Here is a 27,631-nt window from a genome sequence, read left to right as displayed (position 1 = left end):
CTCTGCTTGAGGCTCTGGTTCCACCTTCAAGGAAACCAAAATGCGGTGGACTTGGACTCCAGCTTGGCCCTGGACAGCTGTGTGTTGTTGGGGAGGCCACCTAAGCTCTCTGAAGTTGCTTCCTCATTTGAAAAACGACACACACCTTTCCGGGTAGTTGGGAGGATTCACTGACACAATGCAAAAAGTCCAGGAGTTAATAAATGTCCAGTGTGTGTAGGTTACATGTGAATCAAAATCCCCCGTTTTTCCTCCCAGCATGAGCCTCTTTACTGAACAAAGGGAACTGAATATCTGGTCCAATGTCTGATACAGGAGGAGATGAGAGCAGGACCTTTGGGGAAGGTACTTCCCGAGACTGTCTCCAGAGAACTGTCCAGCACCACGAAAGATAAGGTTTGCCCCTCAGGGTAAGCCCAGAATACACAAGCGTATTAAAAAAGTGAAACACACTCATGGGTGACAGATTCATAATGGGATTATTGATTCAAACACAGATCCTTTCTCTTCCCTGCATTTTCCAACCCCTCCCAAAAAACTGTTGCTGATGGCTGGGAAGTGACTCAGGGAGGCAACCAGCAAGGGAGAACGGTTTGGCTGCAGCTGGTGCTAAAAATGACCAGTAGCCGAGACAAAGGGTAGAGGCAGCATCCTCCCTCTTCCCTCATCACCCTCTCTGAGCTTTAGTGTCTTACTTGTGACGAGGGGAACAGAACTCCTGGCCTCTCACAGAAGTCGAGTGGATTAGATGTGATAAGGGGCCTACCACCCATTCACAATGGCAGTAAGAGGCATGATGAATTGAGTCCCCAGGGTCAGATATCATGCTAAGTGCTTTAAATATGTCACCTCCTCCCACAACTGGCCCAAATTCCAGGAAGGTGGGGACCGGGTCTTTGTTCCCTACGACACTGCCAGTCCCAAGTACAGTGTCCTGCTTCATGGTAATCATAATAGTAAACATCACAGGAGCCTTAATTTGTAACTTCTTTTATACGCAGTGTAGACTGATTCACCATGTACAGCACTTGATAGTTCTAATCTTCATGACAATTCTTTTTTTTTTTTTTTTTTTTTGAGACAGGATTTCACTCTGTCACCCAGGCTGGAGTGCACTGACACAACCTCAGCTCACTGCAACCTCTGCCTCCCAGGTTCAAGTGATTCTCCTGCCTCAGCCTCCTAAGTAGCTGGGATTACAAGTGCCTGCCACCACTCCCAGCTGATTTTTGTATTTTTAGGAGAGAGAGTTTCACAATGTTGACCAGGCTGGTCTCAAACTCCTGACCTCAAGTGATCTGCCTGCCTCAGCCTCCCAAAGTGCTGGGATTACAGGTGTCAGCCACTGTGCTCTAAGGGATGGGTTCTACTATTATCCCCATTTTATGGATGACAAAACTGAGGCACAGAGGGCACAAAGAGGTTAGATAACATTCCTAAAGTCACCAAGCAAGTGATAGAATGGGAGTCTGAACCCAGGGAGTCTGGATCTAGAGACTATGCCCTTGACCTCTGTGCTAACTCAGGGGGTCAAGGGATGCTCAAGACCCGGTTATCCGGCTGTTTTGTAGGTAAAGCAATCAATGTTAAGAGAGAAGAGAAATGATGAGCTTAGAGAAGACCCAGGCTTTGGACTCAGTGTCACCAACCTAAATGCCTCCGAAAGGGTTCACTTTACTCCCCACACCCCTGACCCAAGCTTCAGGGGCCTGCCTTTCCTTGTAGGGTCTCCCCTATAGTCCACAAATGTCTTTTTTTTTTTTTTTTTGAGATGGAGTCTCCCTCTGTCGCCCAGGCTGGAGTGCAATGGCACCATCTTGGCTCACTACAACCTCCGCCTCCTGGGTTCAAGCGATTCTCTCACTTGCGCCTCCTGAGTAGCTGGGATTACAGACACATGCCACCACAGCCAGCTAATTTTTGTATTTTTAGCAGAGACAGGTTTTCACCATGTTTGCTAGGCTGGTCTCGAACTCCCGACCTCAAGTGATCCTCCCACCTCTTCCTCCCAAAGTGCTGGGATTACAGGTGTGAGCCACTGTACCTGGCCCACCAATGTCTTAAGTCTGGATCCAGCTGTGGAGCAGTAACAATGACACTTCAAAAGCTCAGAGACAGCCCCGTAGCCAGGAGTCTGTCAAGGAGTCGGGCTCCCAGGGTGGAGCTGGCCACAGGTGGAGGCTGAGTCCTCCTTTCACCTTTCTCTCCCCCTGGGGATAACATTCAAAGTCTTTCCCCTGGCCCAGCCTCTAGCCCAGGTGCTGCTTCTCAGAGGGCCTGGGGTTGTCCCAGTCCCCAACCTCCTATGGCAGGATGGTGACAGTCTCTCTGGTATTGGGAACTGGCTGCTTCAGACATGGGGTTTGGTCAAGAGATTTTTCATCCTCATCTCCTGGCAAGAGCGGACTTCATCACTCACACACTTGTTTTCCATCACTCACGTTTGCCCATCGCTGGCATCTGGCTCATCGTGGATGTCTCATGATAAGTCAGGGACATGACAGATGCCATTAACATAACATCCTCATCCATCCTCCCAGGGTAGGCTGGCATGGAGAGTGGGCTGAGAGAGGGATGGAGTCAAAAGAGAACAGCTTCTGACATCAGACTCATGAGGTTGACTCAACTGACCTCTGATGCTACTAGCTGGGCAACCTCTTAGGCCACCTAAGTCTCTGTATCCATTAAATGGGGACAGAAATTCTTTTCTGGCAGGTGAGTCTACTGCTTTGCACGACTCCATAGGGCACCATTCACATTGCTGTCTACGTGAATGGTGTTACTTGGGACCCAACTTCATATAAGGTGAAGGATGCTTCGAGATTGTATATCACTGAGTCTGCACTTAGCAAATAAGAATTGCTATGTCAATTTTCAGATGTGGAACCAAGGTGCTAATGGAGTTGTAAGGACCAGAGATTACACCATGTAAAGGGCCTGGGACAATGTAGGTGCACAGTAGGCGTGGCCTTATTATGGGATATGGAAGCACCCCTCTCCCAGACACCTCTGGCATGTGAGATGCCCTATCTAATTTCAGCATTGTGTGGACCAAACCAATGGGGGTGGAGACCCTCCTCACAACAAACAGCCCTGCTAGCAAGGTCTAGCTTCCACCTCCCGTAGTGCCTCCTCTTACCTCTCAGGCTGGCCCCATGACAGCCACGAGGGTAACAGACACCTTGGCAGTAGGCTGGGCATGACTAGGGGGTTTCCCACCATTTGGGGGTTTGCACCTGACTGGTTAAGAAATCCTGGATGGAATCTTCCCAGCCTGGTTTTCCAACCTTTGCTGAAAGCAACGGACCTTGTCCTTATCTCCCCATAGGGCGCCCTCAATCCAAGGAACATTAAAAACTGACCATATGTTAGGCACAGCAGAGAGGGAAGCCTCAAGGTTGATAAGCTAGTTCCCAACCCCAAGAAGGTCACAGAAGAGTTAGCTGAGGTGGTGGAGTGCAGGGGAAAGAAGCTCACCTTTTAATTGCCTCTCACCCCCTCCCTCCTTCCTCTCCCTCCACATCAACAATCCTTTCCTCTTCATTCTGTTTGCTCAATGAACTCTGAAGTATAGCAGGCCCCTTGCCTTGTCTGCTTTACTGCGGAACCCCTGGCTACTAGCTCAGAGCAAGTAGCTCAATACATATTAGTCGAATCAATGGGTGGAAGAATCAAGTCCTCCCATGTAAGTTGGGCATGCTTCATGCTTACTCTGTCTAGGAAGAGGTTTGGATGTCCATGGTTGTTCTACAAAAGCAGTCATCACCGCTCCTCTTTCCCACCAGGGACCCCTATTTCTGATCTGTTTGTCATTCAGTCATTGGGCCAGTATGTATTGAGTAGTTCTTTTGAACTAGGCATTGTATCTTGTTCCGGGAAGGCAAGCCCTGAGCTTTCCCCACCCCTCGCATCGCCCTTTGCACATCTTGGCCCAGTCTTTTCCCTGCTTACCACCACACACCTAGCCTGGGGGACTTGCCTCTCCCTTATTCCACCTTTTACACTGAGGTGCCATATTTGGGCTGCTCTGATGCCTCCAACCTGCATAGGAGTTGAAGGAAGAAGGTCTCCCAGTCTCTAACCTCTGCCCTTAGCCCATCCTCCCACCTGACCTCAGGGACCTGTCCCTCCCAGGATCTGCCCAGAACCCTAAGCCACTCTGCTTCCCGGATCTGAACCTGAACCTGAACCTGGTTGTCTCACCTCGGCCCCTGGGGTCCCTGCCCATGGGCGTCGTGCAGAGCCTATCCGATGCTCGACCCAGCACCTTGGCCCCTCGACACTGCCTGCGGCGGGAGCTGCCAGCTTTTTGGAATTCCTAATCGCTCCTGGCCCCGGTGATTGGCTGCTCAGCTCTGACCCCACTTTGGCTGCCGCCTGGTTGGATAAAAGGGGAATCTCCTTGGGCTCCAGAGCATTAGACACCGGAGGGGGCACCTGGGACCAACTCCGCGAAGCAGGGAGCCCGGCGGGGGGGTGGGGTGAGCTAAAGACCTGCGGCCTCAGCCCCTCCAAAGAACCGGGAGATGACGGGGAAAGCAGGGGAAGCACTGAGCAAGCCCAAGTCCGAGACAGTGGCCAAGAGTACCTCGGGGGGCGCCCCGGCCAGGTGCACCGGGTTCGGCATCCAGGAGATTCTGGGCTTGAACAAGGAGCCTCCCAGCTCCCACCCGCGGGCTGCGCTCGACGGCCTGGCCCCCGGGCACTTGCTGGCGGCGCGCTCAGTGCTCAGCCCCGCGGGGGTGGGCGGCATGGGGCTTCTGGGGCCTGGGGGGCTCCCCGGCTTCTACGCGCAGCCCACCTTCCTGGAAGTGCTGTCCGACCCGCAGAGCGTCCACTTGCAGCCATTGGGCAGAGCATCGGGGCCGCTGGACACCAGCCAGACGGCCAGCTCGGGTAGGTGAGGCGAGGCTGCGCGGCTGCCTGACTGGGGGCGACAGCCGGGAGCCCCGCGCCGTCGGCTCTCGCTTGCTGGACCAGGCTTCCTCCCGGCGGAAAAGTTCCTTCCAGGCCGGGGGTCGCTGCCTGGGCCTTGGGCCAACGCGCCTGGTGCCGGGGCCAGGGAGGATGCTTCGGCGTCTGTCAGATTTCGGCCGCAGTGTTTTGGGCGGTCGCGCAGTTCTCCGGTCCCCGCGTCGGGCCGGGCTCGGCCACGACACTCTGTTGGGGCCCCACAGAAAACGCGGTTTGGGGTGTCGGAGGCCGTGGTGCAGGGTCTCCAGCTGGGTCGGAGGGCCCCAGCTCCGCGGCTCCACGGCGGCCCCGGCCTCGTGGAGTATCCGCACTCCCAGGGCTCGATTCTGTTTCGGCTCCGGCCGGGTCTCTGTTGTCCAAAGTTGCCTGTCTCCTCCTCCTTTCCCCATTCCCAAACCCCACGTTGGTCAATTGGGCTTTATTTTTCACCCCCACGAGCTCAGACAACCCGGCCACCGCGGCAGCCAAAGCGCCCACCATCCGCTCCCACGTAAGCGCCACAATACACCGGAGCCCGGGGACGCGCGGGCTCGGGGGCCCTGGGACCCCGGGTGACCTCCCCGCCTTCTCCCGGCGCTGCTTTCCCGGCGGTGCGTCGCGGCCCGCTCGGCCCTCCGGTTCTTGTTCGAGCTTGGCAATTCCCCCGATTTTTCGTTGCGTTTTATTTTGTTTTACGTGGAAAGGCAACGAAAACCAGCGAGTCGCAGGCTCTCGGGCCTCGAGTGGGGACGCATCGTGCTGCCCCGCGAAAGGGACTGTGCCCGCTGCCCCAGGCCTTCCCGGAGCCCAGCTCCCCACGCCTCGGCTCCGCTCCTAGCTCCTCGGAGCCACCTTTCCGGCCCGGGGCACTGGGGCTGGTCTCGCAGGGCAGGGCGCAGGGGGGTCGGGAGCGCCAACTGGGGTCTCTGCGGCCCCCTAAGGGTGCCTCGCTTTCCACCATCCCTGTCCCAAGCGCACCGGGGCCTTTGCCTCTCTTACAACGAAATCTGTTCAAAACCTCCGGATTCAGGCCCCGGCGCGGTAGAGGCCAGTCTGGGCTCAGGGATGGGACGGCCACCCTGGCGCCCGAAGTCTTCCTGGGGAGACAGAGCAGGCTCCCGCCGCTTGCGGAGGCGGCCCGGAGTGGGGCCCTCGCGTGTTTCGGGCACCTTGGAGCGCGACCCCGACTCTCCCGCATGTCCTTCCGCCCGCTTTTCAGATTCTGAAGATGTTTCCTCCACCGATCGAAAAATGTCCAAATCTGCTTTAAACCAGACCAAGAAACGGAAGAAGCGGCGACACAGGTGAGGCCCCGCGGCGATTTCTCTTCTCTCTCCTGCCGGCGCACCCCCGCTGCCCGCCTCGTCCGGGCTGGGGTCTCTGTGACCCTATTTTCGGCGACTCCAGGTCTGAGGTCCGAGGCCGTGCCAGGGCGCAGACCACGCGTTGTTTGGCGGAATCTGCCCGGGGCCTTGGCGTCCGCGCCTGGTGAGCACGATGAGTGGCCGCCGGGGAAGCCGTTCTGTTCGGGCTTTCTCCTCCTTCTGCAGGAGAAAGCAAAGCCTCCGACACCGGCCACACTGAGCCACAGAGCGGGTGGCAGCCCCCAGATCCCCGTATCAGTACATTCCAAGAGCCACACAGACCGCGCGGCAGGCAGATTCGCTCCCACCTCTCGCGGGAGCCGGTTCCTTTGCGCTCTGCCTCACCCGACAACCGCATTTCTCTCCCGGGGTCCCTGTCCTCTCTGCCAGCTCCCTAGCTTTCTGCTCCCACCGTTCCCCAAAGCTGGAGCGCACTGACGGAACACTTTTTTTTTCTTTTTTGGCTTCTTCTCCTTCGTGATTCTGACGAAGTCGCTTCCCTTCAGTGAACCTCAGTTTCCTCGTCTGTAAAATGGAGTGGGGGGCGGTGTAGACTGGACGGTCCCACCAGCTACAGCTGGAGTGGGATGGGCTGCATCGGGGTACAGACTAGAAAGATTTTTTTAAATCTTTAAATAAAAATTACTTGCACAAAGTTAAAACTCAATAGATGTCGACAGGTATATCTTGAAAAGTAACCCACCCTTCTCCCCACCCCCGCCCTCATTCCCTTCTGCACCAGCCTCACTGCTATTCGTTCCTTGGGTACATTTGTGAGGTGGTTTGCAAGGAAATAAAGGAGCGAGAACCAAAAATCTGCCTGCCTTTCTGCGGATGCCGCCCGCAGGTGCTGCCCCGGCGCTCACCTCGGAGCGGTTTCCCCGCAGCTCCCTCCGCTGCCGCAGGCTCCCTTTCGGGACACTTCTCCACTGGGGTGTGTCCCACCCCCCTACATCCTTTGCTCCCACCCCAATTTGTTCTCAGCCTCTTACACCCTCTCTCTTTGAGCTTTTCTTTGCTTCTTTCTTCCTTGACCCTGGGAAACTCCACTGTTGACCCTCCACCTTTTAAAACGGCCTATCGTGACCCCTCAGGCCCTAAGAGGTTCTGGCTTGAGTGTAGGTGAACTTCGACTTGGTTTCTCCGGACCTTGGTTTATTCTTTTACAGCAGCTGTTTGCTTTTGTCCCATTTGTATTGTTTTATTTTAAAAGGAAAAAGAAATTGTTTTTGGTCTTGATCATTGGTCTTTTTTTTTTTTTTTTTTTTTTACATTCAATTCATTCAACGAATATTCATTAAAACACTTTTTATGCACCTATCTTATGCTAGTCCCAGGGTGGGTAATCCTGTCATCTTCCCCAAGCAGGGAGAGGGATAGGGCAGGTCAGAGACTGGCAAAACTGCTCTTGTGCTGGTGCCCGAGGGGTGGGAGGGGTTCCCACAGCAGGGAGAGCGCTGGAAAAAGCATCCCCAAACCCCGGGTACAGGAACGGGTTTCTGCATCAGGAGGTCTCATTGTGTGGCACTTGGAGCTGGGTGACTCGTAGCCCAAATTCCATGCTTAAGATCGCTGACTGTCTGTTCTCTTCTGACACTCTCTTCAGCAGGGACACCTTTGGGGGCTTTGGTGGGTTTTCATGGGGGCAGCACAGCAACTCAGCAACACCAGGTATTAACTGCCTGAGATTTCTATTTCTGGTGCATGAAAGAAGATTATTGGAGAGAGGAGAATGGCTACTGATTTCAAGTGCTGTTTTCAATTAGGAAAAAGTACATTTTACCTGAGCTTCTGTCATTTGAGGATTTGGGACAAGAGACCCTGGAATCTCCTGATGAGAGATGGGCTTGCTTTTATCTTCCAGAAACAAACCAGACTTAGAAGCGTTTGGAGGGGGTGGGGTGGGGTTGAGGCAGCCATGGTGAGAGTCTCTCGGAATTTGCTGTTTCTCTCTACTGGGAAAGCTCCGCTCCTCTTCACATCGAACACAACAGGAGCCTGAAGGGTCTGGGGCTCTGCATAAACCAGGAACAAAGAGGTTGGCTCACACTGTAGGGGAAGCATGTCAACTCTGAGGCATGAATGAGGGAAAGTTTGGGAGATTTGAGTTTTTGTTTCGTTTTTGAAGAGGAGGTCTCCCAAGTAGAGGCTGGGACTTGAATGGTTCTACATGATCTACAGATGGCTCTCCTCTTTGATTGCTTTTGTGCCTCAGTTTCCCCAGTTTCAGAAAGGACTGGCATTTTTAATTGTTTATTTTGGTGCTCTGTCCATGGGCCCTTCAGCAGATGGCAGGAGAGAAAAAGCAGCAGATCTTCAAATTCTCAAGAATTAACTTTCTGTGTATATAAGCATTTCATGTCACTGCCCCCCCCAGACTAACAGAAACGATTTAGCATCAAACCAGTCATTTTCTGTAAAGAGCACCATTTTTCTTTGCTGCATTATCCCCTGAGATATTAAAGTGGACGCCAACATAAGGAATGTGTGAGGCTCACATCTGTACTTTTGGGTTGTGTCAGACAAGGGTGAGGGCACAGCAGTGAGGAATTCTACGCCTCTGTGCTTGCCCTGGGGTCTATCCCATGGGATGAGGCAAGGGCTGTACCATTTCTACAAGTTCGGTTTGTACACGCTGGACTAATTTGCCTTTTGGCTTGTTAATGAGGTTTCAGGATAAAGATCACCCAAAAGCTGGTGAAATTAAGGTCTGAAAAAAGAATAATTTATGTCTGGAAGTAGGTGTTTAGTGGTTTATTCAGGAAAGGGGACCTTTGAATCCCCTAATGTTAGAGGCAACATTTTACGAGTTGGGGCATATTCATTTGCCCATTTTCCTAGGGTGAGAGAATGTAGTTTTTACCAGATTCTTAAAGCAGTTTATAACACAGAATAGATCACTATGAACTGCCCTGTGGGGGGTGGGGAACTGTGCCTGAGGGCTCTCAGGGTCGGCCAAATGGACCCCCCCCCCCAGGTGAGTGGCTGAGTTTGGAGGAACGGGATGGTTGGGTGGTGGCTCTTCCCTTCTCAGCACAGAAGAGGGCTGGAAGAGGCTCTGGGCAGTGCAGGGAAGCTGGCAGGTCTGGGTGGTGTGGAGGAAGGGCAGGAGGAGGAAGGGGCGCTAGGGTGAGTCGAGGGAGTGGGAGATTCAGTTCTCAACTGTGTAAACACTGAGATTGAGGCTGCGTTTGACCTTCTGGTAAATCTTCTAACTTTCAGAGGCATTTAAAAATTCAGCTTTAGTGTCTGTGAGGGCCCAGGAAGCCGGTCTGGGGTCTGGGTGGAGCTGGGCTGTTTGGTTATCTGGTAAGCACCTCTTCTCTGGCTCGGGCACAAGAAGGGCTTTCTGCTTTCCTAGGACATGCTTCTTTTTTTTTTTTTGTATTTTTAATAGAGACGGGGTTTCACCATGTTGACCAGGATGATCTCAATCTCTTGACCTCGTGATCCACCCGCCTCGGCCTCCCAAAGTGCTGGGATTACAGGCTTGAGCCACCGCGCCCGGCCAGAGCATGCTTCTTAATAGCCTTTTCCCAGAGCAGTTCCAGAAAGATCCCCAGTGTGAAATGTCACTGAAGGCTGAAATAATGGCCATCTCATACATACACACACACACACACACACACACACACACACACACACCCCGGAAGGGTAGTGTGAGCCCTCAGTGTGTGTGTGTGTGTGTGTGTGTGTGTGTGTGAGAGAGAGAGAGAGAGAGAGAGAGAGAGAGAAAGAGAGAGAGAGAGAGAGATTGCTTCCAATTGTGCTGAGCCAGCCTGGGTTTGGGGTCTGCCCAGAAGGCAGAGGAAGGCAGTTCTGTCCTCTCTGTGACAGTCTCTTTCAGTTTCTGGGGTCCTGAGTGTCTGGTCTTGCTCCCCTCAGGACAATCTTTACCTCCTACCAGCTTGAGGAGCTGGAGAAGGCATTCAACGAGGCCCACTACCCAGATGTCTATGCCCGGGAGATGCTGGCCATGAAAACAGAGCTGCCGGAAGACAGGATACAGGTAACAGTCCTGAGCCCCTCTCCCCTCCATGCTCCCCGCTCTTGATGACACCTACCGCTCCAGGGTTCCAGAGGCCCAGGAGCCCGCCTCCCAGCCCACTGTGGGCGTGCGCTTGCCTGTGATCGCACTCTCAGCCTATTGAAGCTGAACACCTGCCACATGAGGTGGGCGCTGTAGGGGGATGAGAGGCGTCCAGCTGTGGTCTGGCTGTTCCAGGCTATAGGCTTCCTGGGGAGAAAGGCAGACAGATCCTGCGGGGGTCTGGGGATGAGAGGTGGAGACTGGATGGGCCCCCAGTCCTGGGCAGAGTCTCCGTTGAGGCGAAGGTGTCCTTGGACAGTAACCCCTGCCTGGCCTCTGTTCCAAGGCTGGAGGGACCCCAGGCCTCTGGGTGGCTGCGAAGAGGAAGCTGGCTTCTAGTCCTGACCTGTCTGTTTTCCTCCCCTCCGCTCCCCTTACCATGATGAAAGTGTTGCCCCTTCTCTTCCTGCTCCCCACCCCTCCATCCACCTCAGGCTCCTTCCTGCCACACACAGCCCAGCAGCTGCTGCCCTGACCTGCTCCTCCTTCTCTCCTCCCTGGTCTGGCCCAGGATGTGAGCTGGGGCAGGCGCCTGCAGGTGGCTCACTAAACCCTCCTTCTCTCCTGGGCAGTTTTGTGGCGTAACTAGCCACTGATCTGGGCATGTGGTAGGCACGGGGCCTCCACTTGGTGGCAGCAGGATCTTGGCAAGTCCAGAGCCCCCCACCTGGGCAGGAGTGGGGCTGTGTAATCATTTCTTTGGGAGAGGATGAAGTCTGGGCAGGGCATCCATTGGGCAGAAGGAGTGGGGTGGGAGGAACATTTCCAGAAGATTTAGCGTTGTCTTAGCTGGTGCTCGACCTTCAGTGAAAGCTGCTCCCACTGCCTGAGCGATCCAGAGGCTCCAGAGCTAGTTTACTGCGGAGGCTGGGGCCTGTGGGCCGGGCCCAGTCCTGACCGCCTGGAACTGCTCTGCTCTGCGTCTCCTCCCCAGTCTAGGTCCCCTGTGTCTCCAGGTGTGATGTGTGCCTGGGAGGCGGGGGGAGCCAAGTAAGGTGTGTGAGTTGCTCTGTCCTCTCTCACTGGAGGACCAGAGAATGGGAAATGAGGCTGTGAGGCTCCCTCTCCCCTGGAAATCTATGTGGAATTTCAGCCGATGGTTTTAGACATTGACACTAACAATAAGCTCAATTATTCATAAGCAGATTATGTTTGGTGCATTATCCATGGTGGCCTAGACCCATTACCATCCATCCAGTTGGGTTCTAGTGAGGTAAGCTGGGCATGGATGTTGAATTGTGTGTGCACACGCATGCGTGCGTGTAAGCCAAGCCAGTCCAGCCGATGCATAGCAGTAACCCCTGCCTGGCCTTCATTAGCACAAAGTTGGCCATTCCAGGTGGCTGCGGTAGGGAGGAGCAATGACAAATCCCCACTGTTGGCAGGCCCCACATTTGCAGTATTGACCAGAATGAAGGAACAGCTTGTCTCTTGCAGCGGGTTGTCCTAAAATCTGCTTGGCTGATTAGGTCGAGGAGGGTGGATGAGGTGTTTGGAACCTGCTGAGCTCAGGATTTGAGGGCAGGCTCTCCCTCAGCTGTAACTGCATCGCTATGAATGCCCCAACAGGTGCATTGAACTTAACAGGGCTTTGTTAAGTTGCTTGGGGGTTGTCTCTACGGTGGTGTCTGAGGGCACCAGAATCAGCACAAAAGAGCTTGGGGTGTGGGATGAGGAGAGCTCATCACCCTGTGACTGTGAGGATTGGCTCTGCAATTTGTGAATATCAGAGAAATGAGGGAAGAGTCTCAGAGTTTCAGCAAGGTGGCCTGGGACACATCTCAGTGTGTATTAACAGCAGTCACAGCGATCATTTCCAGAGGAGTTTGCAGGTGCCAGGTGTTCTCCTGAATTCATGACGTGCACAGGAGAGGCAGGGTGGTATAGTGCTAAGGGCCACTGACCCTGGAGCCAGACTGCCTGGGCTCCTGGCTGGGCTTCACCTCCCAGCCTCTCCCAGCCTTCATCTGTACAATGGGGGTGACAGTGGCACCTGCCTTTTGTGCAGAGGCAATGAGCCAAATGTGTGCTGTGTTCAGGACAGTGCTTGGCACGTGCCCCCGGTTCATCCGGTGTCAGATCTGATCTTATTAAATCCTGGTGACAACCAGGGGCTGAAGACCACGAATTTCCTTTGAGAACTGAGGCAGCTGAGGCACAGCCACTTGCCCAGGACCCACGGCTAGTAAGTGGGAGACACAAGACGCAAGCTAGGTCTGAACGGAAAGCCCACCCCGTCCTGCCTGCTCTTCTGTTTGAAGTCTTTGCTTTGACTTGAAGCTGGGGAAGCAGAGGTGATTTGAAGTCAGGAGGGGGCCTGTATCACAGTAAAGATAATCAGTGTTTATTGACTACCAGGCACTGTCATAAAAAAAAAAAAGTGGCTCGAAACTCACTTATATAACACAATTATTTTTTGAATATGCAAATTCTGTACAAAGGGTGAACACTCAGTCCTCCCGCTGCCTCTGCCGCAATCCGCCCGTGTCTTTCATTTCCTCACAGAGCTAGTTCTTGTGTATTCAGCAGAGCCCTCAGAACACCCATGAGCTGGGGTCTACTATTTATTATTCCCATTTGACAGATGGGGAAGCTGAGGTGCAGACAGAGGCCAGAGTTTAGTCCCTTTAGACTCGGAAACCCTTGCTTCCCTCCCTAACATTTCCCCTCAATGTGTTGGCCGCCACTCCTGAGCCAGCCCCCTCCCAGCCCAGCTTTGGGTCAGAGGACTCTGTGGATGAGATAAGTGGGAGGCTCCAAGTCTGGAGTCAGAAACTCTCAGCCCAGCAGTGGCGCAAGCCTGTGGTCCCAGCACTTTGGAAAGCCAAGGTGGGAGGATTGTTTGAGCACAGCAGTTTGAGGCCAGCCTAAGCAAAAAACAAGGCTCTGTCTTTGAAGAAAAGAAAAGAAATTCCTGGCTAGGTGCAGTGGCTCATGCCTGTAATCCCAGCCCTCTGGGAGGCTGAGGTGGGAGAATTCCTTGAGGCCAGCCTGGGCGACATAGTGAAATACCCATCTCTACAAAAAAAATTTTAAAAATAAGCCAAGTATGGTGATGCATACCTGTGACCCCAGCTATTCAAGAGGCTGAGATGGGAGGACCACTTGAACCCAAGAGGTAGAAGCTACATTGAGCCGTGATCGCACCACTGCACTCTAGCCTGGGTGATGGAGCGAGTCTCTGTCTCAAAAACAAACAAACAAACAAAAAACAGAAAGAAATTCTCAAGATGGAATGGACAGATTATTGAACTGGAGATCAGGAACTCGGATTTTAGCTCTAACTCTGACATCTGGTGCAGTAGAGGCTAGGCCACACCATCTGTGAGCCTCAGCTTCCCCATCTGTAGAAGGAAGAGGTGAGATCCCTTCCGGGGGGGGCCTCCTGAGGATCCCTCCCCCGCAAGCCCCTGGGCTACCATTGGTGGAACAGGGGTGCAGGGCAGGTGAAGTTTAACAGTCCCAGATAGACCGCTGGGGCACACATCCCTGCTGGGTCAACTCAAGGCAGCCCCTGCCTGTCTGAGGTCTATTGGCTGATGTCTAATGAGAACCTGCCGTGTGGACACGGAAAGGCAGACACACCTACTTCTAGTCTTTGTTTCACTCCCAACAAGCCAAACTCTGAGTCTGAAATTACTCATTTGTAAGATAATAGTATTTTTCCATAATGCTAACTTAATAAAAATAGTGTTATTACTGGCATTTATTAAGTATTCACCATTGTCCCAGATAATAGGTACTTTCTATGCCTCGTTTCTTTTCCTTCTTTCTTTCTTTTTTTTTTGCGACAGGGTCTCACTCTATCACCCAGTCTGGAGTACAGTGGTGTGATCGTGGCTCACCGAAACCTCAAGTGATTCTCCTGCCTCAGCCTCCTGAGTAGCTGTGATTACAGGTGCCCGCCACCATGCCCAGCTAATTTTTGTATTTTTAGTAGAGACAGGGTTTCACCATGTTGGCTAGGCTGGTCTCAAACTCCTGACCACAAATGATCCACCCACCTTGGCCTCCCAAAGTGCTGGGACTTCAGGTGTAAACCATACCACCCAGCCCGCCTCATTTCATTGAATCATTAACAGGCAAATGAGTTAGATGTCATTCCTACACCCCTACACCCATTTTCCAGATGAAGAAACTGAGGGGCTGAGAGGTAAAGTAAGACTGGGATTGAAACCCAGTACTCAGTTACCATGACATGAGATCCTATGAGAGACATGAATGCCTCTCTACAAACTATAATAATGCAAAGAACAGAGATGACAAACCAGTCCCAGCAGAAGGGCATGGCGACTTCCTCTGCCTGTGTGCTTGGAGGGTAAACACATTCTCACTCTACATCTCTCTGGGCTGGAGGTGGAGGAATTTGGTGCAGTGTTGGGGAAAGAAAAGCTTCTGCTTCTCCACATCAGACTCGAGCACATGGTCCTCTTTGTGTCCCAAATAAATAAATAAAATGCTGGCGCCTGTGATCCCAGCACTTTGGGAGGCTAAGGTGGGAGGATCACTTGAGGCCAGGAGATTGAGACCAGCCTGGGCAACATGTCGAAACCTCATCTCCACAAAAAAAAATACAAAAATTAGCAGGTGTGGTGGCACATGCCTGTGGTCCCAGCTACTTTGGAGGCTGAGGTGGGAGGATTGCTTGAGTCCAGGAGGTCAAGGCTGCAGTGAGCTGTGATCGTGCTACTGCACTCCAGCCTGGGTGACAGAGCAAAATCCTGTTTAAAAAAAAAAAAAAAAATTCTAGAAGCCAGGAAATAAAAAAATTTAAAAAAAAGAAGAAAAAAATTTTTTTTTTTTTGCTAGGATATGGCATTCTGGAAGTCCCTGCCAGCTATCAGCCCTGGGGAAGAGAAGGTGGGTTTCCAGACTGACTTAATTTCCTCTGTGGGGTCATTTGTTCTTAGAATTGTAAGGGCAGGCTACATATATAACTATGTGTTTCCTGTATATTTTTTCTAAGATGTACTTGTTATAAAATGCAAACATTACAGAGCTATGGATGTTCAAAGTGAGCAGAGACTACATTTCACCCCTCTTAGAAGCTTCATTTATGTTGAAGGCTGAGGTTTAGATTCTCTGCCAAGCACTGAGACTTTCCCCCTTTTAAATTGGTCCCTGACTAAGGGTAGGGAACAAAGTATCAGGGGGTCATATTCCAGAAGCAAGAAGACAGATGCCTGGGTGGGGAAGGGTTTGCATGGATCTCATCTCAGGATGGTTATTAGGGCAAGTTTTAAAAACACCCATGGGGGCCTCCCCTACACCCAGCAATTCTAATTTAATTGGTTTAAAATCAAACATCAGCAGCCCGCCACAGTGACTCACGCTTATAATCCTGGCACTTTGGGAGGCCAAGGCAGATGGATCTCTTGAGGTCAGGATTTCGAGACCAGCCTGACCAACATGGTGAAACCCTGTCTCTACTAAAAATACAAAATTAGCTGGGCGTGGTGGTGATGCACACCTGTAATCCCAGCTACTTGGGAAGCTGGGACACGAGAATAGCTTGAACCCGGGAGTCAGAGGATGCAGTGAGCCAAAATGGTGCTATTGCACTCCAGCCTGGGCAACAAGAGCAAAGCTCCGTCTCAAAAAAAAAAAAATTCAAATATCTTGACGTTGGCATCTGTATGCTTTTCAATCTCTCTAGGTGATTTTGTGTGCAGTGAATGTAAACACACGGGGTTGGAGGCTTGGGAGAGGGGTGTTTCTGTAATATGAGAGGAAGAGAGTGGCGTTTTGGCTGGCGGGGTGGGGTGAGGAAGGAAATGGCTTGTTCGTGCTTGGGCAGGAGGCTGCCTGGAAATGTGGTCGGAGCTGCCCCCTAGTGGACAACAAAGGCTGCAGCAAGACTCAGCTTCTCTGAGCCTTAGGCTGGGCTGCGCACAGCGCGCTGAAATAAAACCATGGCTGAAGCACTGAGTGGATGCAGAGTGTGAAGCCCCCTTAAGTCACGCCAGAGATGAGCCCAAATTCATCAGCTTCCAGCCAGAGGGGAAGAGACTGGGTGAATGTGATGGATGCTCACCCAGAGCATGGCCAACAGAGCCAGGCCTGGTGGCATGTGGCAAGATTGCCGAGCAGGGCCTGGGGCGGGGGAGGAAGGAGACCAGAATGTGCAAAGGGCATCTGCCATGCACAGTGTCTCCTTAGGAGGGCGATCCTGGAAGGACTGCAGAGGTCTCCAGGGAGACGATGGAGGGATGGAGCCCTAGGCATGTTGTCTGGTGGAGATGCCAGGGTGGGAGCTTGCAGGACAGGAGCTATGTGATGATGCAGAGACAAGAGGAGGCGTGGGGCACGGCCTCGGCTGTTCCTGCTGATTGCCCATGTAGAGAAAGAGCTAATAGGGTTGCCTGGCATGCTAGCTGTGCCTTTGTATCCGCTTGGCAAGAAGTCCTTCCCGGGGCCCAGTCTACCCTTGGAGGCACAGGCACACTCTGTGCCTGCTGTGGAGGCAGCCGCCAGACAGCTGTGGACAGCCACAGACTTTCCACGACCCGGGCTTTCTGATGGCTGCTGGGGTATCACTGCTGATACCTCTGAGGGGAAATGTATCAACCCAGCCTCGGCTGGGTGCAGTGGCCCGCGCCTGTAATCCCAGCACTTTGGGAGGCCGAGGAGGGTGGATCACCTTGAGATCAGGAGTTTGAGACCAGCCTGGCCAATATGGTGAAACCCTGTCTCTACTAAAAATACAAAAATGAGCTGGACATGGTGACGCATGCCTGTAATCCCAGCTACTTAGGAAGCTGAGGCAGGAGAATCGCTTGAACCTAGGAGGTGGAGGTTGCAGTGAGCCAGGATGGCACCATTGCCCCCCAGTCTGGGTAACAAAGTGAGACTCTGTCTCAAAAAAAAAAAAAAAAAAAAAAAACAGAAAGAAAAGAAAAGAAACCCAGGCTCACTCCCAAACTGAAAGGCTTTCCCTACTCAGCTTGTCCTGGAACTCCAAATCTGGTGGCCCCGGGTGTCACTTTGGGCCCCTTCTCAGGCACTTGGCACCCTGAATGAAGTATAAGGCAGGGCTCTGGTCATCGCTGGCACCTTGATGCAGCGTCTCCCAAAGAGTTTGGGACCAGACTCCCATGTGAGAGGAGCAGTCTCTTCTAGAAAATGGGTGGTCAGGAAAGTGAGCGAGAGAGGGATCAAAGGAATATTGTGGGCCTGTCAGAATGAAGAGTCCAAGCAGAAAAAGGAGCCTAAATGGTGAGAAGGAATGTCAAAGGTGGGAGATAAAATGATGTGGTTTTATGTGAAAGGTGTCCTAGGGCATTTCCTGCAAAGCAAAGCTCATTACACCCCTGACCACAGAATTCATCAAGCATCAGGCCGGAGTGTTTTAGCTCTTACTATGTGCCAGGCATTTCCCACACACGGTTTAATTTTCACCAGAAACCTGAAAAGAGGTGGTGTCGCAGGGCAGGTAAGGAATGGGAAGCTCAAAAAAGTTAAGAAATGCACTTGGGGGCCGGGCGCAGTGGCTCACGCCTGTAATCCCAGCACTTTGGGAGGCCAAGGCAGGTGGATTACCTGAGGTTAAGAGTTTGATACCAGCCTGACCAATATGGTGAAACCCCGTCTCAAAAAAAACAAAAAGAAAGAAAGAAAGAAATGCATTTGGTTGGGCGTGGCAGCTCACACCTGTAATCCCAGCACTTTGGGAGGCTGAGGTGGGTGGATCGCCTGAGGTCAGGAGTTGGAGACCAGCCTGACCAACATGGAGAAACCCCATCTCTACTGAAAATACAAAATTAGCCGGGTGTGGTGGCGCATGTCTGTAATCCCAGCTACTTGGGAGACTGAGGCAGGAGAATCGATTAAACCCAGGAGGTGGAGGTTGCCAAGGTCACGGTGAGCAAGGTTGCACCACTGCACTCCAGCCTGGGCAATGAGAGTGAAACTTTGTCTTAAAAAAAGAAAGAAAGAAAAGAAATGCATTCATAGCCACAAAGGCACCTAGAGGCAGAGCAGAAATCTCCAGCCTAGGGCTTCTAGCTGCTGTGCCACAGTTGACTCACAGGGAGTATGGGCGCTGCGTGGATATTCTCCTGCACTGGAGCCTTAAGGGCTTGGAATATATTTAAAATGTGGGGAGAGGCCGGGCGCAGGGGCTCACACCTGTCTCAGCACTTTGGGAGGCTGAGGCGGGCAGATCACCTGAGGTCAGGAGTTCAAGACCAGCCTGGCCAACATGGTAAAACTCTGTCTCTACTATAAATACAAATAATTGGCTGGGCGTGGTGGCTAGGGAGGCTGAGACAGGAGAATTACTTGAACTCAGGAGGCGGAGATTGCAGTGAGCAGAGATCACGCCAGTGCACTCCAGCCTGGGCAATAAGAGTGAAACTCTCAAAAAGAAAGAAAGAGAGAGAGAGAGAGAGAAGGAAGGAAAGAAGGAAGGAAGGAAGGAGAAAAAAAGAAAGTAGGAAAGAAGGAAAGAAAAAGAAAGAAAGAAAAGAAAGAAAGAGAAAGAAAGAAAGAAAAAGAGAGAGAAAGAGAGAGAGAGGGAAGGAAGGAAGGAGAAAGAAAGTAAGAAAGAAGGAAAGAAAAAGAAAGAAAGAGAGAGAGAAAGAAAGAAAGGAAAGAAAGAAGAAAGAAAAGGAAGGAAGGAAGGAAGAAAGAGAAAGAAAGAAAGAAAAGAAAAGAAAGAAAGAACAGAAGGCAGGAAAGAAATAAAAACAGAAAAGTGTGGGGAGAGTTTCGGAGCATCTGTTTAGCTCTCCAGATGCCTAAAGGGGAAGCTAGAGACTGTCTGTGTGGAATATTACAGCCGAAGGTTGGCTCTATCTTCCCCTTGTCCTGGATTGTGGTTATTACTGTCAGTCCAGCCTTGAAGGGCATGTGAGGACGGCCAGAGGGCCAGGTAAGACCACTGATTAACTTCTGGGCAGGTTCCCGTTGTTTTCAGTGCCTCTACCGAAAACACACTTCTTGGGCCCTTCTGTATGACAAGCACTGATTTTAGGCACTCACTTATTTCATGTAAGTGAGTTTTTGTTTGTTCCTTCAAACAACCCCGAAAAGTGGATATTGTTATTTTTTATTTGAAGAGACTGAGACTGAGAGAAGTCAAGTTACTTGCCTAAAGTCACACAGCAATTTTTCAGAGCTGGGAATTCCCAGTGAGGACTGGCTGGCCTCAATGCTTCTTGTAAATTTTTAAGTTCTGTATACAGGCCAGCGGCTTCCAGGAAAGGAATGGAAAGAGACACATACGGAGCGGTTAGGGTTAATTCTAATTCCTTGTCCACTTCCCTCCAAGGCACCATTGCCACAGCTTCCCTGCCAACTGTCCTAGAAATTGTTTTGGCCGTCCAGGTTTCCTCCATAAATTGGAGTAGCATCTGGTCTTCACAGAGAGCCAGGCATTCCAGGAGCCCATAACTGAGGGTCTGGATACTTCTGGTTTGAGCGACCAGCTGGCACCGGCTCCCCTGGGAGAGTGTCTGTGGGCAAAGTCTGATCTGTGCAGATCAGCCAGATATTCATTTGCCCAAATTAGGAGACCCAGGAAAATGGTTCTGTTTACAAGCCCCAGAGATGATCTGAATCCCGAGTCTGCACCCCCTTCTTTAGTACCCTAAAAATGCTGTTTCCATCTGGAAAGCTGCCCCCTCTCAAGCACGGGTATTCCTGGAACTCCTGGGGAAGCCAGGGCAATGCACCAGGTATCCACGCTGGGTGGGCGGGTGGGGGAGGCACCACTGTCTTTGTATATTCCCCAGTGCCTTTTCCAGAATCCCTAAGTCCCAGCTACTTACTTGGCTCACTGCAATCTCTACCTCCTAAGTTCAAGTGATTTCTCCTGAAAACGGAACTCTCTTTTATAAATTTAGCATCAGAACTTAGTGATGGCAAAAACCAGACCAGACCTTGCAGAATTTCTTTATCGTTCTTAGTGTAAACATGTACATACATGCTTTGCTGCAGAAATCGAAGCTGCTGGGTTTGATCATGAGGTGCTGCTGCAGGACAGTGTGTTGCTGTGGTTTATGCATCACATCTTTTGTCTTAAATCCAAAACATTCTCCAATCTGGCTGCACAGATACCAGTCAAAGGGTTGTGGCCTTGTTTTATTAGGATGGTGCAAAAGTCATTGCGGTTTTTGCCATTGAAAGTCATTACTTTCGACAGGGTATGGTGGCTTATGTCTGTAACCGCAGCACTTTGGGAGGCCAAGGCCGGTGGATCACCTGAGGTCAGAAGTTCAAGACCAGCCTGACCAACAAGGTGAAACCCTGTCTGTACTACAAATACAAAAATTAGTCGGGTGTGGTGGCAGGTGCCTATAGTCCCAGCTACTCAGGAGGTTGAGACAGGAGAATTATTTGAACCAGGGAGGTGGAAGATGCAGTGAGCTGAGATTGCGCCATTGCACTCCAGCCGGGGCCATGGAGTGAGACTCTGACTCAAAAAATAATAATTACTTTCAATGGCAAAAATCCCAATGACTGTTTTGCACCAACCTAATAGAATGTACTGTATCCAAGCAGGACAGACTGTCTCCTGACCAGGAAGCAGGTGGCTTCTTATAGTCATGAAGCAAACCTCCCCAGTTCTCTGTGGCCACACTTGGTGTGTGGAATTCCATCACCAGGGGATTCATTCTTTGCTGTCTTCTCCGAGAAGTGGATAAAACCTGGAGTCATCCTTCATTTGTTTGTTTTTGGTTTTCAGACAGAGGCTTGCTCTGTTGCACAGGCTGGAGTGCAGGGGCGTGATCTCTGCTCACTGCAACCCTCACCTCCCAGGTTTAAGCGATTCTCCTGCCTCAGGCTCCCAAGTAGCTGGGATTACAGGTGTGCACCACCACGGCCGGCTATTTTTTGTATTTTTAGTAGCGACAAGGTTTCACTATGTTGGCCAGCCTGGTCTCGAACTCCTGACCTCAGATGATCCACCTGTCTTGGCCTCGCAAAGTGCTGGGATTACAGGCGTGGGCCACCGCGTCCAGCCGGGAGTCATACTTTTATTAGTCGTTTTAGATTTTTCCTCTGTGGGAGAAAGCAGCTTGCAGCAAGCGGATATGCTAAGGGGAGGGCGATGGGGCAGGATTGAGGCCCCACACAAACCGCAGGCCCCGGGTAGGACAGCTAGTCCGGCACGCATCCTGCAGCACAGGCCTGCAGCGCTGGGGAGATCTACACACGGCGTGGAGCCAGGCTGGGACGCAGGCCCGAGTTAGCCTTGCTCCCGGGCACGGAGGACGGCCATCTAGCGGGCTTCGGATTACACAAACCCTTTCCTTGGCTGGAGGTCTCCCAGGGCGGTAGGGTCCGGACAAGGCAGAGGCCTTGCACCTGTGCTTCCCAACCCCCCAGTTCTGAGCGGGAACTGCAGGTGCCAAACCCGGTGGCGGCAAAAGTGCGCCCACACGGAGACGGCGCCACCCGGGGCGGGAGAGGCCCGGAGCATCTGAGGCCGTGTCGCTTTCAGTTGTTTACAGCCTCCCAGGTATTTATAAATGAAGAAAGGCCAGAGTTACACGCGTTTGGGTCAACTTAAAGGTGCGCGTGCCCAGGGCGGTGCTCTGTGACCTCGTTGGGGGATGCCAAGAGGGCGGGCGGGAGCGCCCCCTGCCGGGGATGGCCGGCCGCGCTCCGCCACAGACTCCTGGCCGCCGGGAGCTCACCCCGCCACCTGGCGGCGATGGCGGGAACCGCAGGAGCGCGCGGACCCCGAGCCCCGCCGGCCCCAGCCCGGGCTCCCCAGGCAGCAAAGGGTTAAGCTGTCAGCGGTGCGATGTTAAACAGGTGTCAAAGGCGCCCCATATATCTGCAGATTGAAATCAAATTCTTTGCCGTATAAAAAGATAAATTACCCAGGCGCTGCCGCGCGTCCCACTCATCACGCCAGCGCCAGACGGCAAGCAATTTTTTTTTTTAATGTGCTAACGACCTAATCAAGCAATCAAGTCGGAGGAGATTGCAGCGTGACCCGGGCAGCCATCTGCCGCCGAGCCCGCATGCATTTCCGCGCCGCGCCGGGCGGGGGCCGCGAGGGGCTGCCGGGGGGAAGGGGGAAAATCCTAAACAAATTAACACCCAATTTTCCCCGTCTAATTAGTTAAATGAGAAGAGTTGGGGTCCCTGGGGGAGCGGGGGCGGCTCGCGGCGAGGCGAGCGCTGCCTCCCCAGCATTAATTAGTGCGGGTCAATGCCGCGGCTCCCGGGAGAGCAGCCGCTTTAATTTCCCGTGATATTTCAGTGCCTGAGGCCCATCGATTCAAACTGAAATTAACTTATTTTTCAATCAGCCCAGGGCTGCCCCTGGGGGTGACTCTTCTTTTGCCGCCTCCTGAATAGAGCTGGAGCAATTTTTCATTAAAAGCTGATACCTCGGCCGCAGGGGAGGGGGCCCGGAGGGAAGGGCGGGGCCGGCCCAGACTCGGGCAAGGAAATCGGGAGGAAATGAATAGATTTCCGGAGCCCGCCTTGGGCCTCCCCTCCCTTGCCCTCCCCCACTTCCCTGGGGCGACTCGCTGTCCCCAGGGTCTGAGGCTTAAGTGCTGTGAGGGGCGAGAAGGGACCCGCCAGGCATGGGGCCCACCAGTTCCCCGCGGGCCTCGCATCTCCTAGGGCGACAATGCAAGGAGCTCCTGATTCTGACAGCTGCGGGAAATCTCCGGAAAGCTGCTCTGCGGGGCCAAGAAATCTTCCTTCCCCAATCCTGACGGGGATTCTGGGATCTCTTCCAAGAATGAGCTAGAGTGCTGCGGACACCAAGGCACCCTACTCTCATTCAGACTCTGCATCAATCAGCTTTGGGGCCAGAGACACATTTGCCAGTGCTTCCTCCACCCCCACCCCCTCCCAGGGCCCTCCTCCCATTTCCTCCTCAACCCTGGAGAATGCTGTCTTCCTCCCTGGCCCAGGTACTCCAAATACCATTCAGAGTTAGGCCCGGAGCTGTGGGGAGCAGGTACCTGGAGGGCACATGGGGCTTGGCACAGCGCAGAGGAGAGAGGCTGACCCAGGCCTTCCCAGGGAGTCTCCCTCCCTAAATCCTCAGCCTCCCTGATACCTGAGTGAAGTGCCCCTAAGACTGTCCCCTGCCCTTTGTCCCTCACTCCCCACTCACCTGCAGCCTTTCTGGATGGTTCTGGCTCTGGGCTTTTGGCAGAGAGGAAGCCCCGAGCCAGAGACACTGCTAGTCCAGTGCTGGGAAAGGAATTTGTCCCTCTGTAAATCAGAAAAAGATTTGTATGCCGGAGGTGCGAACTCATGCAAGAGTGCCATCAGTGGTGGGGCGGGCTTCTCAGCTGCAAATAGCGGAAGACCCTGGATCCTGCGCACCTGCAACACCCTGTCCAGGAGGCATCCTACCCCATCTCCCTAGAACTACCCATGTTATTCTCATAAGACTCATGTCCTCCTTCTGAATACTCCCTGGCCCTGGAGGAACCCAGGGGGCACCATGGAGTGGGCGAGCTTAGGTTAAGGATGCCCTGCTGGAGAAACCTTCACTCCAGGCCCGCAGGGAGTAAGGCCCTTGGGCCCAGCACCTCTCAGAGTGAGCCTCTGACCTGTTCTGTGCACCTACAGGTCTGGTTCCAGAACCGCAGAGCCAAGTGGAGGAAGCGGGAGAAGTGCTGGGGCCGGAGCAGTGTCATGGCAGAGTACGGGCTCTACGGGGCCATGGTGCGGCACTCCATTCCCCTGCCTGAGTCCATCCTCAAGTCTGCCAAGGATGGCATCATGGACTCCTGTGCCCCGTGGCTACTGGGTAAGAGCCCGCACCCTCCTTGGGGCCCTGCCCCTGCGGTGAGGAGAGCGGGCTCCTTGGAGGAGGGGACAGAGCCTTGGGGCAGGGGACTTGGGCCACAGCAGTCTAGCAGGAGAGAAGCTCTTCAAAGCAAGCCTCCTGGTCTCCCCGGGGGGCCGGGGGGGGGGGGGGGGGGGATGGGCATGGGGCCTGGTGTCTGTCACTTGCACTGGGTGACAAGAACTCTCATAATCAACGAGTCCCTATCTGGAGGGTCCCTAACTGTGTATTCTTTTGTCCTGTGAGAATGGTGTGGCTGTTGCCCTGGAGTCTGTACCCCACTCTCCCCTTGGCCAGAGGTGGGCTTATGGTTGAACAAAACAGCCTCCCTTGGCGGTTGAGAGGACCCCTAGGTCCTTCTGGCTGCCATTCTGCTTTGCGCAAAGGACTTCTGTTCCCCAAATCTCTCTCCTAGCTATCTTCCCCTCCTGCTGTCTTCCCTACCGCCCTCTGGGCCTATATTTGAGAACAGCCCAAGCTTCTCTTGGGGTTCTAAGATCTGGAATCCCACGGGGGAAGGACAGGGGAGTATGTGCTGTGGCCTGGAAGGGACAGAACAGGCCACCCGGGCCCAGGTGCCCAGGGCTTTGGCAGGGGGAAGTCCCCCACAGGCCTGGTGATCCCATCTCCCCATTCCCTGCCCCTGGCCCTGGCCCAGCCCTGGGACTCGTGTGACTGTGGTGTGGGAGGTAAGGCTTTCTGCTCGTCCTTAATTCTGGCCTCTCTCTATCTTTGCCGTTTTCAGTTCAAGATGGCTTTCCCAGGCGCTTTTCTAAACCCGAATACCAACAATTCTTTTTAGGGATGCACAAAAAGTCGCTGGAGGCAGCAGCCGAGTCGGGGAGGAAACCCGAGGGGGAACGCCAGGCCCTGCCCAAGCTCGACAAGATGGAGCAGGAGGAGCGGGGCGCCGACGCTCAGGCGGCCATCTCCCAGGAGGAACTGAGGGAGAACAGCATTGCGGCGCTCCGGGCCAAAGCTCAGGAGCACAGCACCAAAGTGCTGGGGACTGTGTCTGGGCCGGACAGCCTGGCCCGGAGTACCGAGAAGCCAGAGGAGGAGGAGGCCATGGATGAAGACAGGCCGGCGGAGAGGCTCAGTCCACCGCAGCTGGAGGACATGGCTTAGGTCAAGGGGTGTTCAGATGCCGGAGCCCCAAGACTCTGCTCTCCTCGGGGCCTGTGGTGCTGGGAGGTACTCTCTGAGGCAAGACCCAGGCCTGGCCTCTGCCATCCTCTTTGCCCCCACAGGCCCTCCATCACCCCTGGTGGCTGCAGGCACAGCTGAGTTCCGACTCTGGACCATGCTGAGACATCCCTGATCTAGTCTTGACCTCTCCAGCATCCCAGCCTCAGACGCCTTCTTGCTGCCCACAACATCCCCTCAAGCCCCTTTTCCCTCAATCCCTTTGCAACGATCACTGGTTTTGGCCACCCTTTGCTCTCTGTTCTCTTGCTTTAAAGAACCCTCCTTCCCAGCTGTACATCCTTTGTGGATTCTGCTCTGCCCATGCCTAAAGCCCATTGCTGCAAATGCATCGTGCGTTGCCTGCCACAGCTGTGACGCAGACGGAGGACTGGAACTGCAGCTCCAGCATTCTGAGCACCCCAGTCCTCAGCAAAAGTCTTCTCCTCACTCAGCCTGTTCCTCCCTGCAGACCTGGCTGGGCCTGGGCTTCCGAAGTGTGAAGACACCACCCTGCAGGCCCAGGCAGACACAGCCTTTCCCCCACCCATCAGTGGAGTACAGATGGCAGGCTACACTTGGGAAGTCAAGTCTCAGCCTGGGCCCCTCAGCCACCCTTGGTCTCATGCCTTGCCATGGTTACCCTCAGGAACCCACCCTCTCCACGCCCAGCCTGTCCCACTGGGTCCTCCCAGCCTAGGCAACTACATGGCATGTGGCAATATTCGCTGCATGCCATGAGTCCATGTCCTATGCCTCACAAATACTGCAGCTCACTGCATTGTTTAGGAATCTAAACCCTCTACCCTGTGTCCTCAGGCCCCTGGGCCTGTGTTCTGAAGCATCTTGACTCTCCTGACAGGCTGCCTGTGACCTTGACTTGCTGTGAAGTCACCCTTCCCCCACAGCTCCTTGCAAACTGTTAGTTTGCATGTGCTCTGCCTGGAACAACCCAATCTAGCTGGTAAACGGCATCTAGGAAGCCACAGGCCTGGCCTCCACTGAGAAGCCAAGCCTGGAGTAGGCCTGGGACTATGCATATGCATTAAGGGCCTGGTAGAGAAACCTTCACTCCAGGCAGACAGGGAGCTAAGGGCCTAGGGCTGAGCACCTCTCAGAGCAAGCTTTTACCCTGTTCAGAAGGATGGGAGAAAGGATGGAAGGAAAGCAGGGTAGAAGGCCAGGTATAAGCCCATGCAAAGCTGTAGGTTCACACGCCTTCATGCCAGTGTATGCCAGGAGGCACGTCCACTAGACTAAAACACAGTAACTGTGATGGAATAAAGAGCTGGGACTTCTCTCTGCCGGTGGATGGGTAGACCTGTTGGTGCCGCGACCTCTCTGGCCTGGCCTTGCCTTTTCCATTCGCATGAGCACTGGGAGCACATAGCCCTGTTGACTCGCCCGATCCAGACTCCCAGGCCAAGCTCCCGACCCTATCCACCCCACCACCATCCCACCCACATTTTCAGGGAATACCTCGTTGGAGAAAGGCCCGAGACAGTGCATTGCAACTTTAATTCCATATCAAAAGTTGATTTCTCCTTCATTCCATTTATGGAACTTCCCTCCCTGGTTCTTCTTGTCTTTGTCCCTGTTGGTTTGAAGTGTTAGACTGTAGCCCCCGGTGTGTAAATAATGTACATAGAGTGAGAAGAAAGAAACTTGATATTGAGGTGTTTGAAATATGGAACTGTAATAACTCCTAGGTATTCGAAACTTGTGATTTCTGTGCCATTTTCTGTAAAGATACAAGTAAGAATAAAATTGACATAAAAATAGCAGGGGAGGAATTCAGGAGTCCATTGTGGGTGGAGAATGGTCTGTGTTCTGTGTGTTTGGGTTGCATAAAAGTAAATCTATGACCTGGTGCAGTGGCTCACGCTTGTAATGCCAGCACTTTGGGAGGCCGAGGGGGGCAGATCACTTGAGGCCAGGAGTTCGAGACCAGCCTGGCCAAATGGCAAAACCCTGTGTTTACTAAAAATTAGCCAGGCGTAGTGGCATACATCTGTAATCCCAGCTACTCAGGAGGCTAAGGCAGGAGGATCCCTTGAACCTGGGAGGTGGAAGTCACAGTGAGCTGAGATCACGCCACTGCACTCCAACCCGGGCAACAGAGCAAGACCCTGTCTCAAAAAGAAAAAAAGGTAAATCTACAAATTGATTTTAGGTCAAACTGACTGGGCTCCTTTTTGAAAATGACTCTAATTGTAAAGGTACAAGTGGCCTACGTCTCTCCACTGAGCTGACACCACCCTTCAA

At 53.1% G+C, this 27,631-nt stretch overlaps 1 protein-coding gene across 3 annotated transcripts; it reads left to right on the top strand.

Moving 5' to 3' along the window:
* The first annotated feature begins 4,153 nt into the window (after positions 1–4,153).
* VSX2 (visual system homeobox 2) lies at positions 4,154–27,148 on the top strand. 3 transcript variants are annotated; one of them, XM_032287878.1, is made up of 6 exons: positions 4,154–4,896; positions 6,173–6,257; positions 10,203–10,326; positions 15,217–15,267; positions 23,962–24,142; positions 24,927–27,148. In XM_032287878.1, exons 1-6 carry the CDS (start codon positions 4,527–4,529, stop codon positions 25,307–25,309), a joined length of 1,194 nt encoding a protein of 397 aa, XP_032143769.1. In that variant the 5' UTR covers positions 4,154–4,526; the 3' UTR covers positions 25,310–27,148. The 3 variants fall into 3 exon arrangements, with proteins under 3 accessions (XP_032143769.1, XP_032143770.1, XP_032143771.1); XM_032287879.1 differs by lacking the exon at positions 15,217–15,267 and having other exon boundaries at positions 4,303–4,896; XM_032287880.1 differs by lacking the exon at positions 15,217–15,267 and having other exon boundaries at positions 4,318–4,896; positions 24,984–27,148.
* Positions 27,149–27,631: the final 483 nt, after the last annotated feature.

The sequence above is a fragment of the Sapajus apella genome, unplaced genomic scaffold (genome assembly GCF_009761245.1).
Source record: "Sapajus apella isolate SASKATOON/1434 unplaced genomic scaffold, GSC_monkey_1.0 scaffold20, whole genome shotgun sequence".
NCBI classification, from domain to species: Eukaryota; Metazoa; Chordata; class Mammalia; order Primates; family Cebidae; genus Sapajus; species Sapajus apella.
The sequence above is the reverse complement of the archived record's forward strand: the minus strand, read 5'-3'. Positions and strand labels throughout refer to the sequence as shown.

Bases quoted from the DNA above. Each gene is read 5' to 3' on its own strand.
- VSX2 (XM_032287878.1), top strand. From the start codon at position 4,527: ATGACGGGGAAAGCAGGGGAAGCACTGAGCAAGCCCAAGTCCGAGACA. The intron at 6,258-10,202 runs GTGAGGCCCCGC...TGCTCCCCTCAG, and splicing joins CGGAAGAAGCGGCGACACAG to GACAATCTTTACCTCCTACC. The intron at 24,143-24,926 runs GTAAGAGCCCGC...TGCCGTTTTCAG, and splicing joins CTGTGCCCCGTGGCTACTGG to TTCAAGATGGCTTTCCCAGG.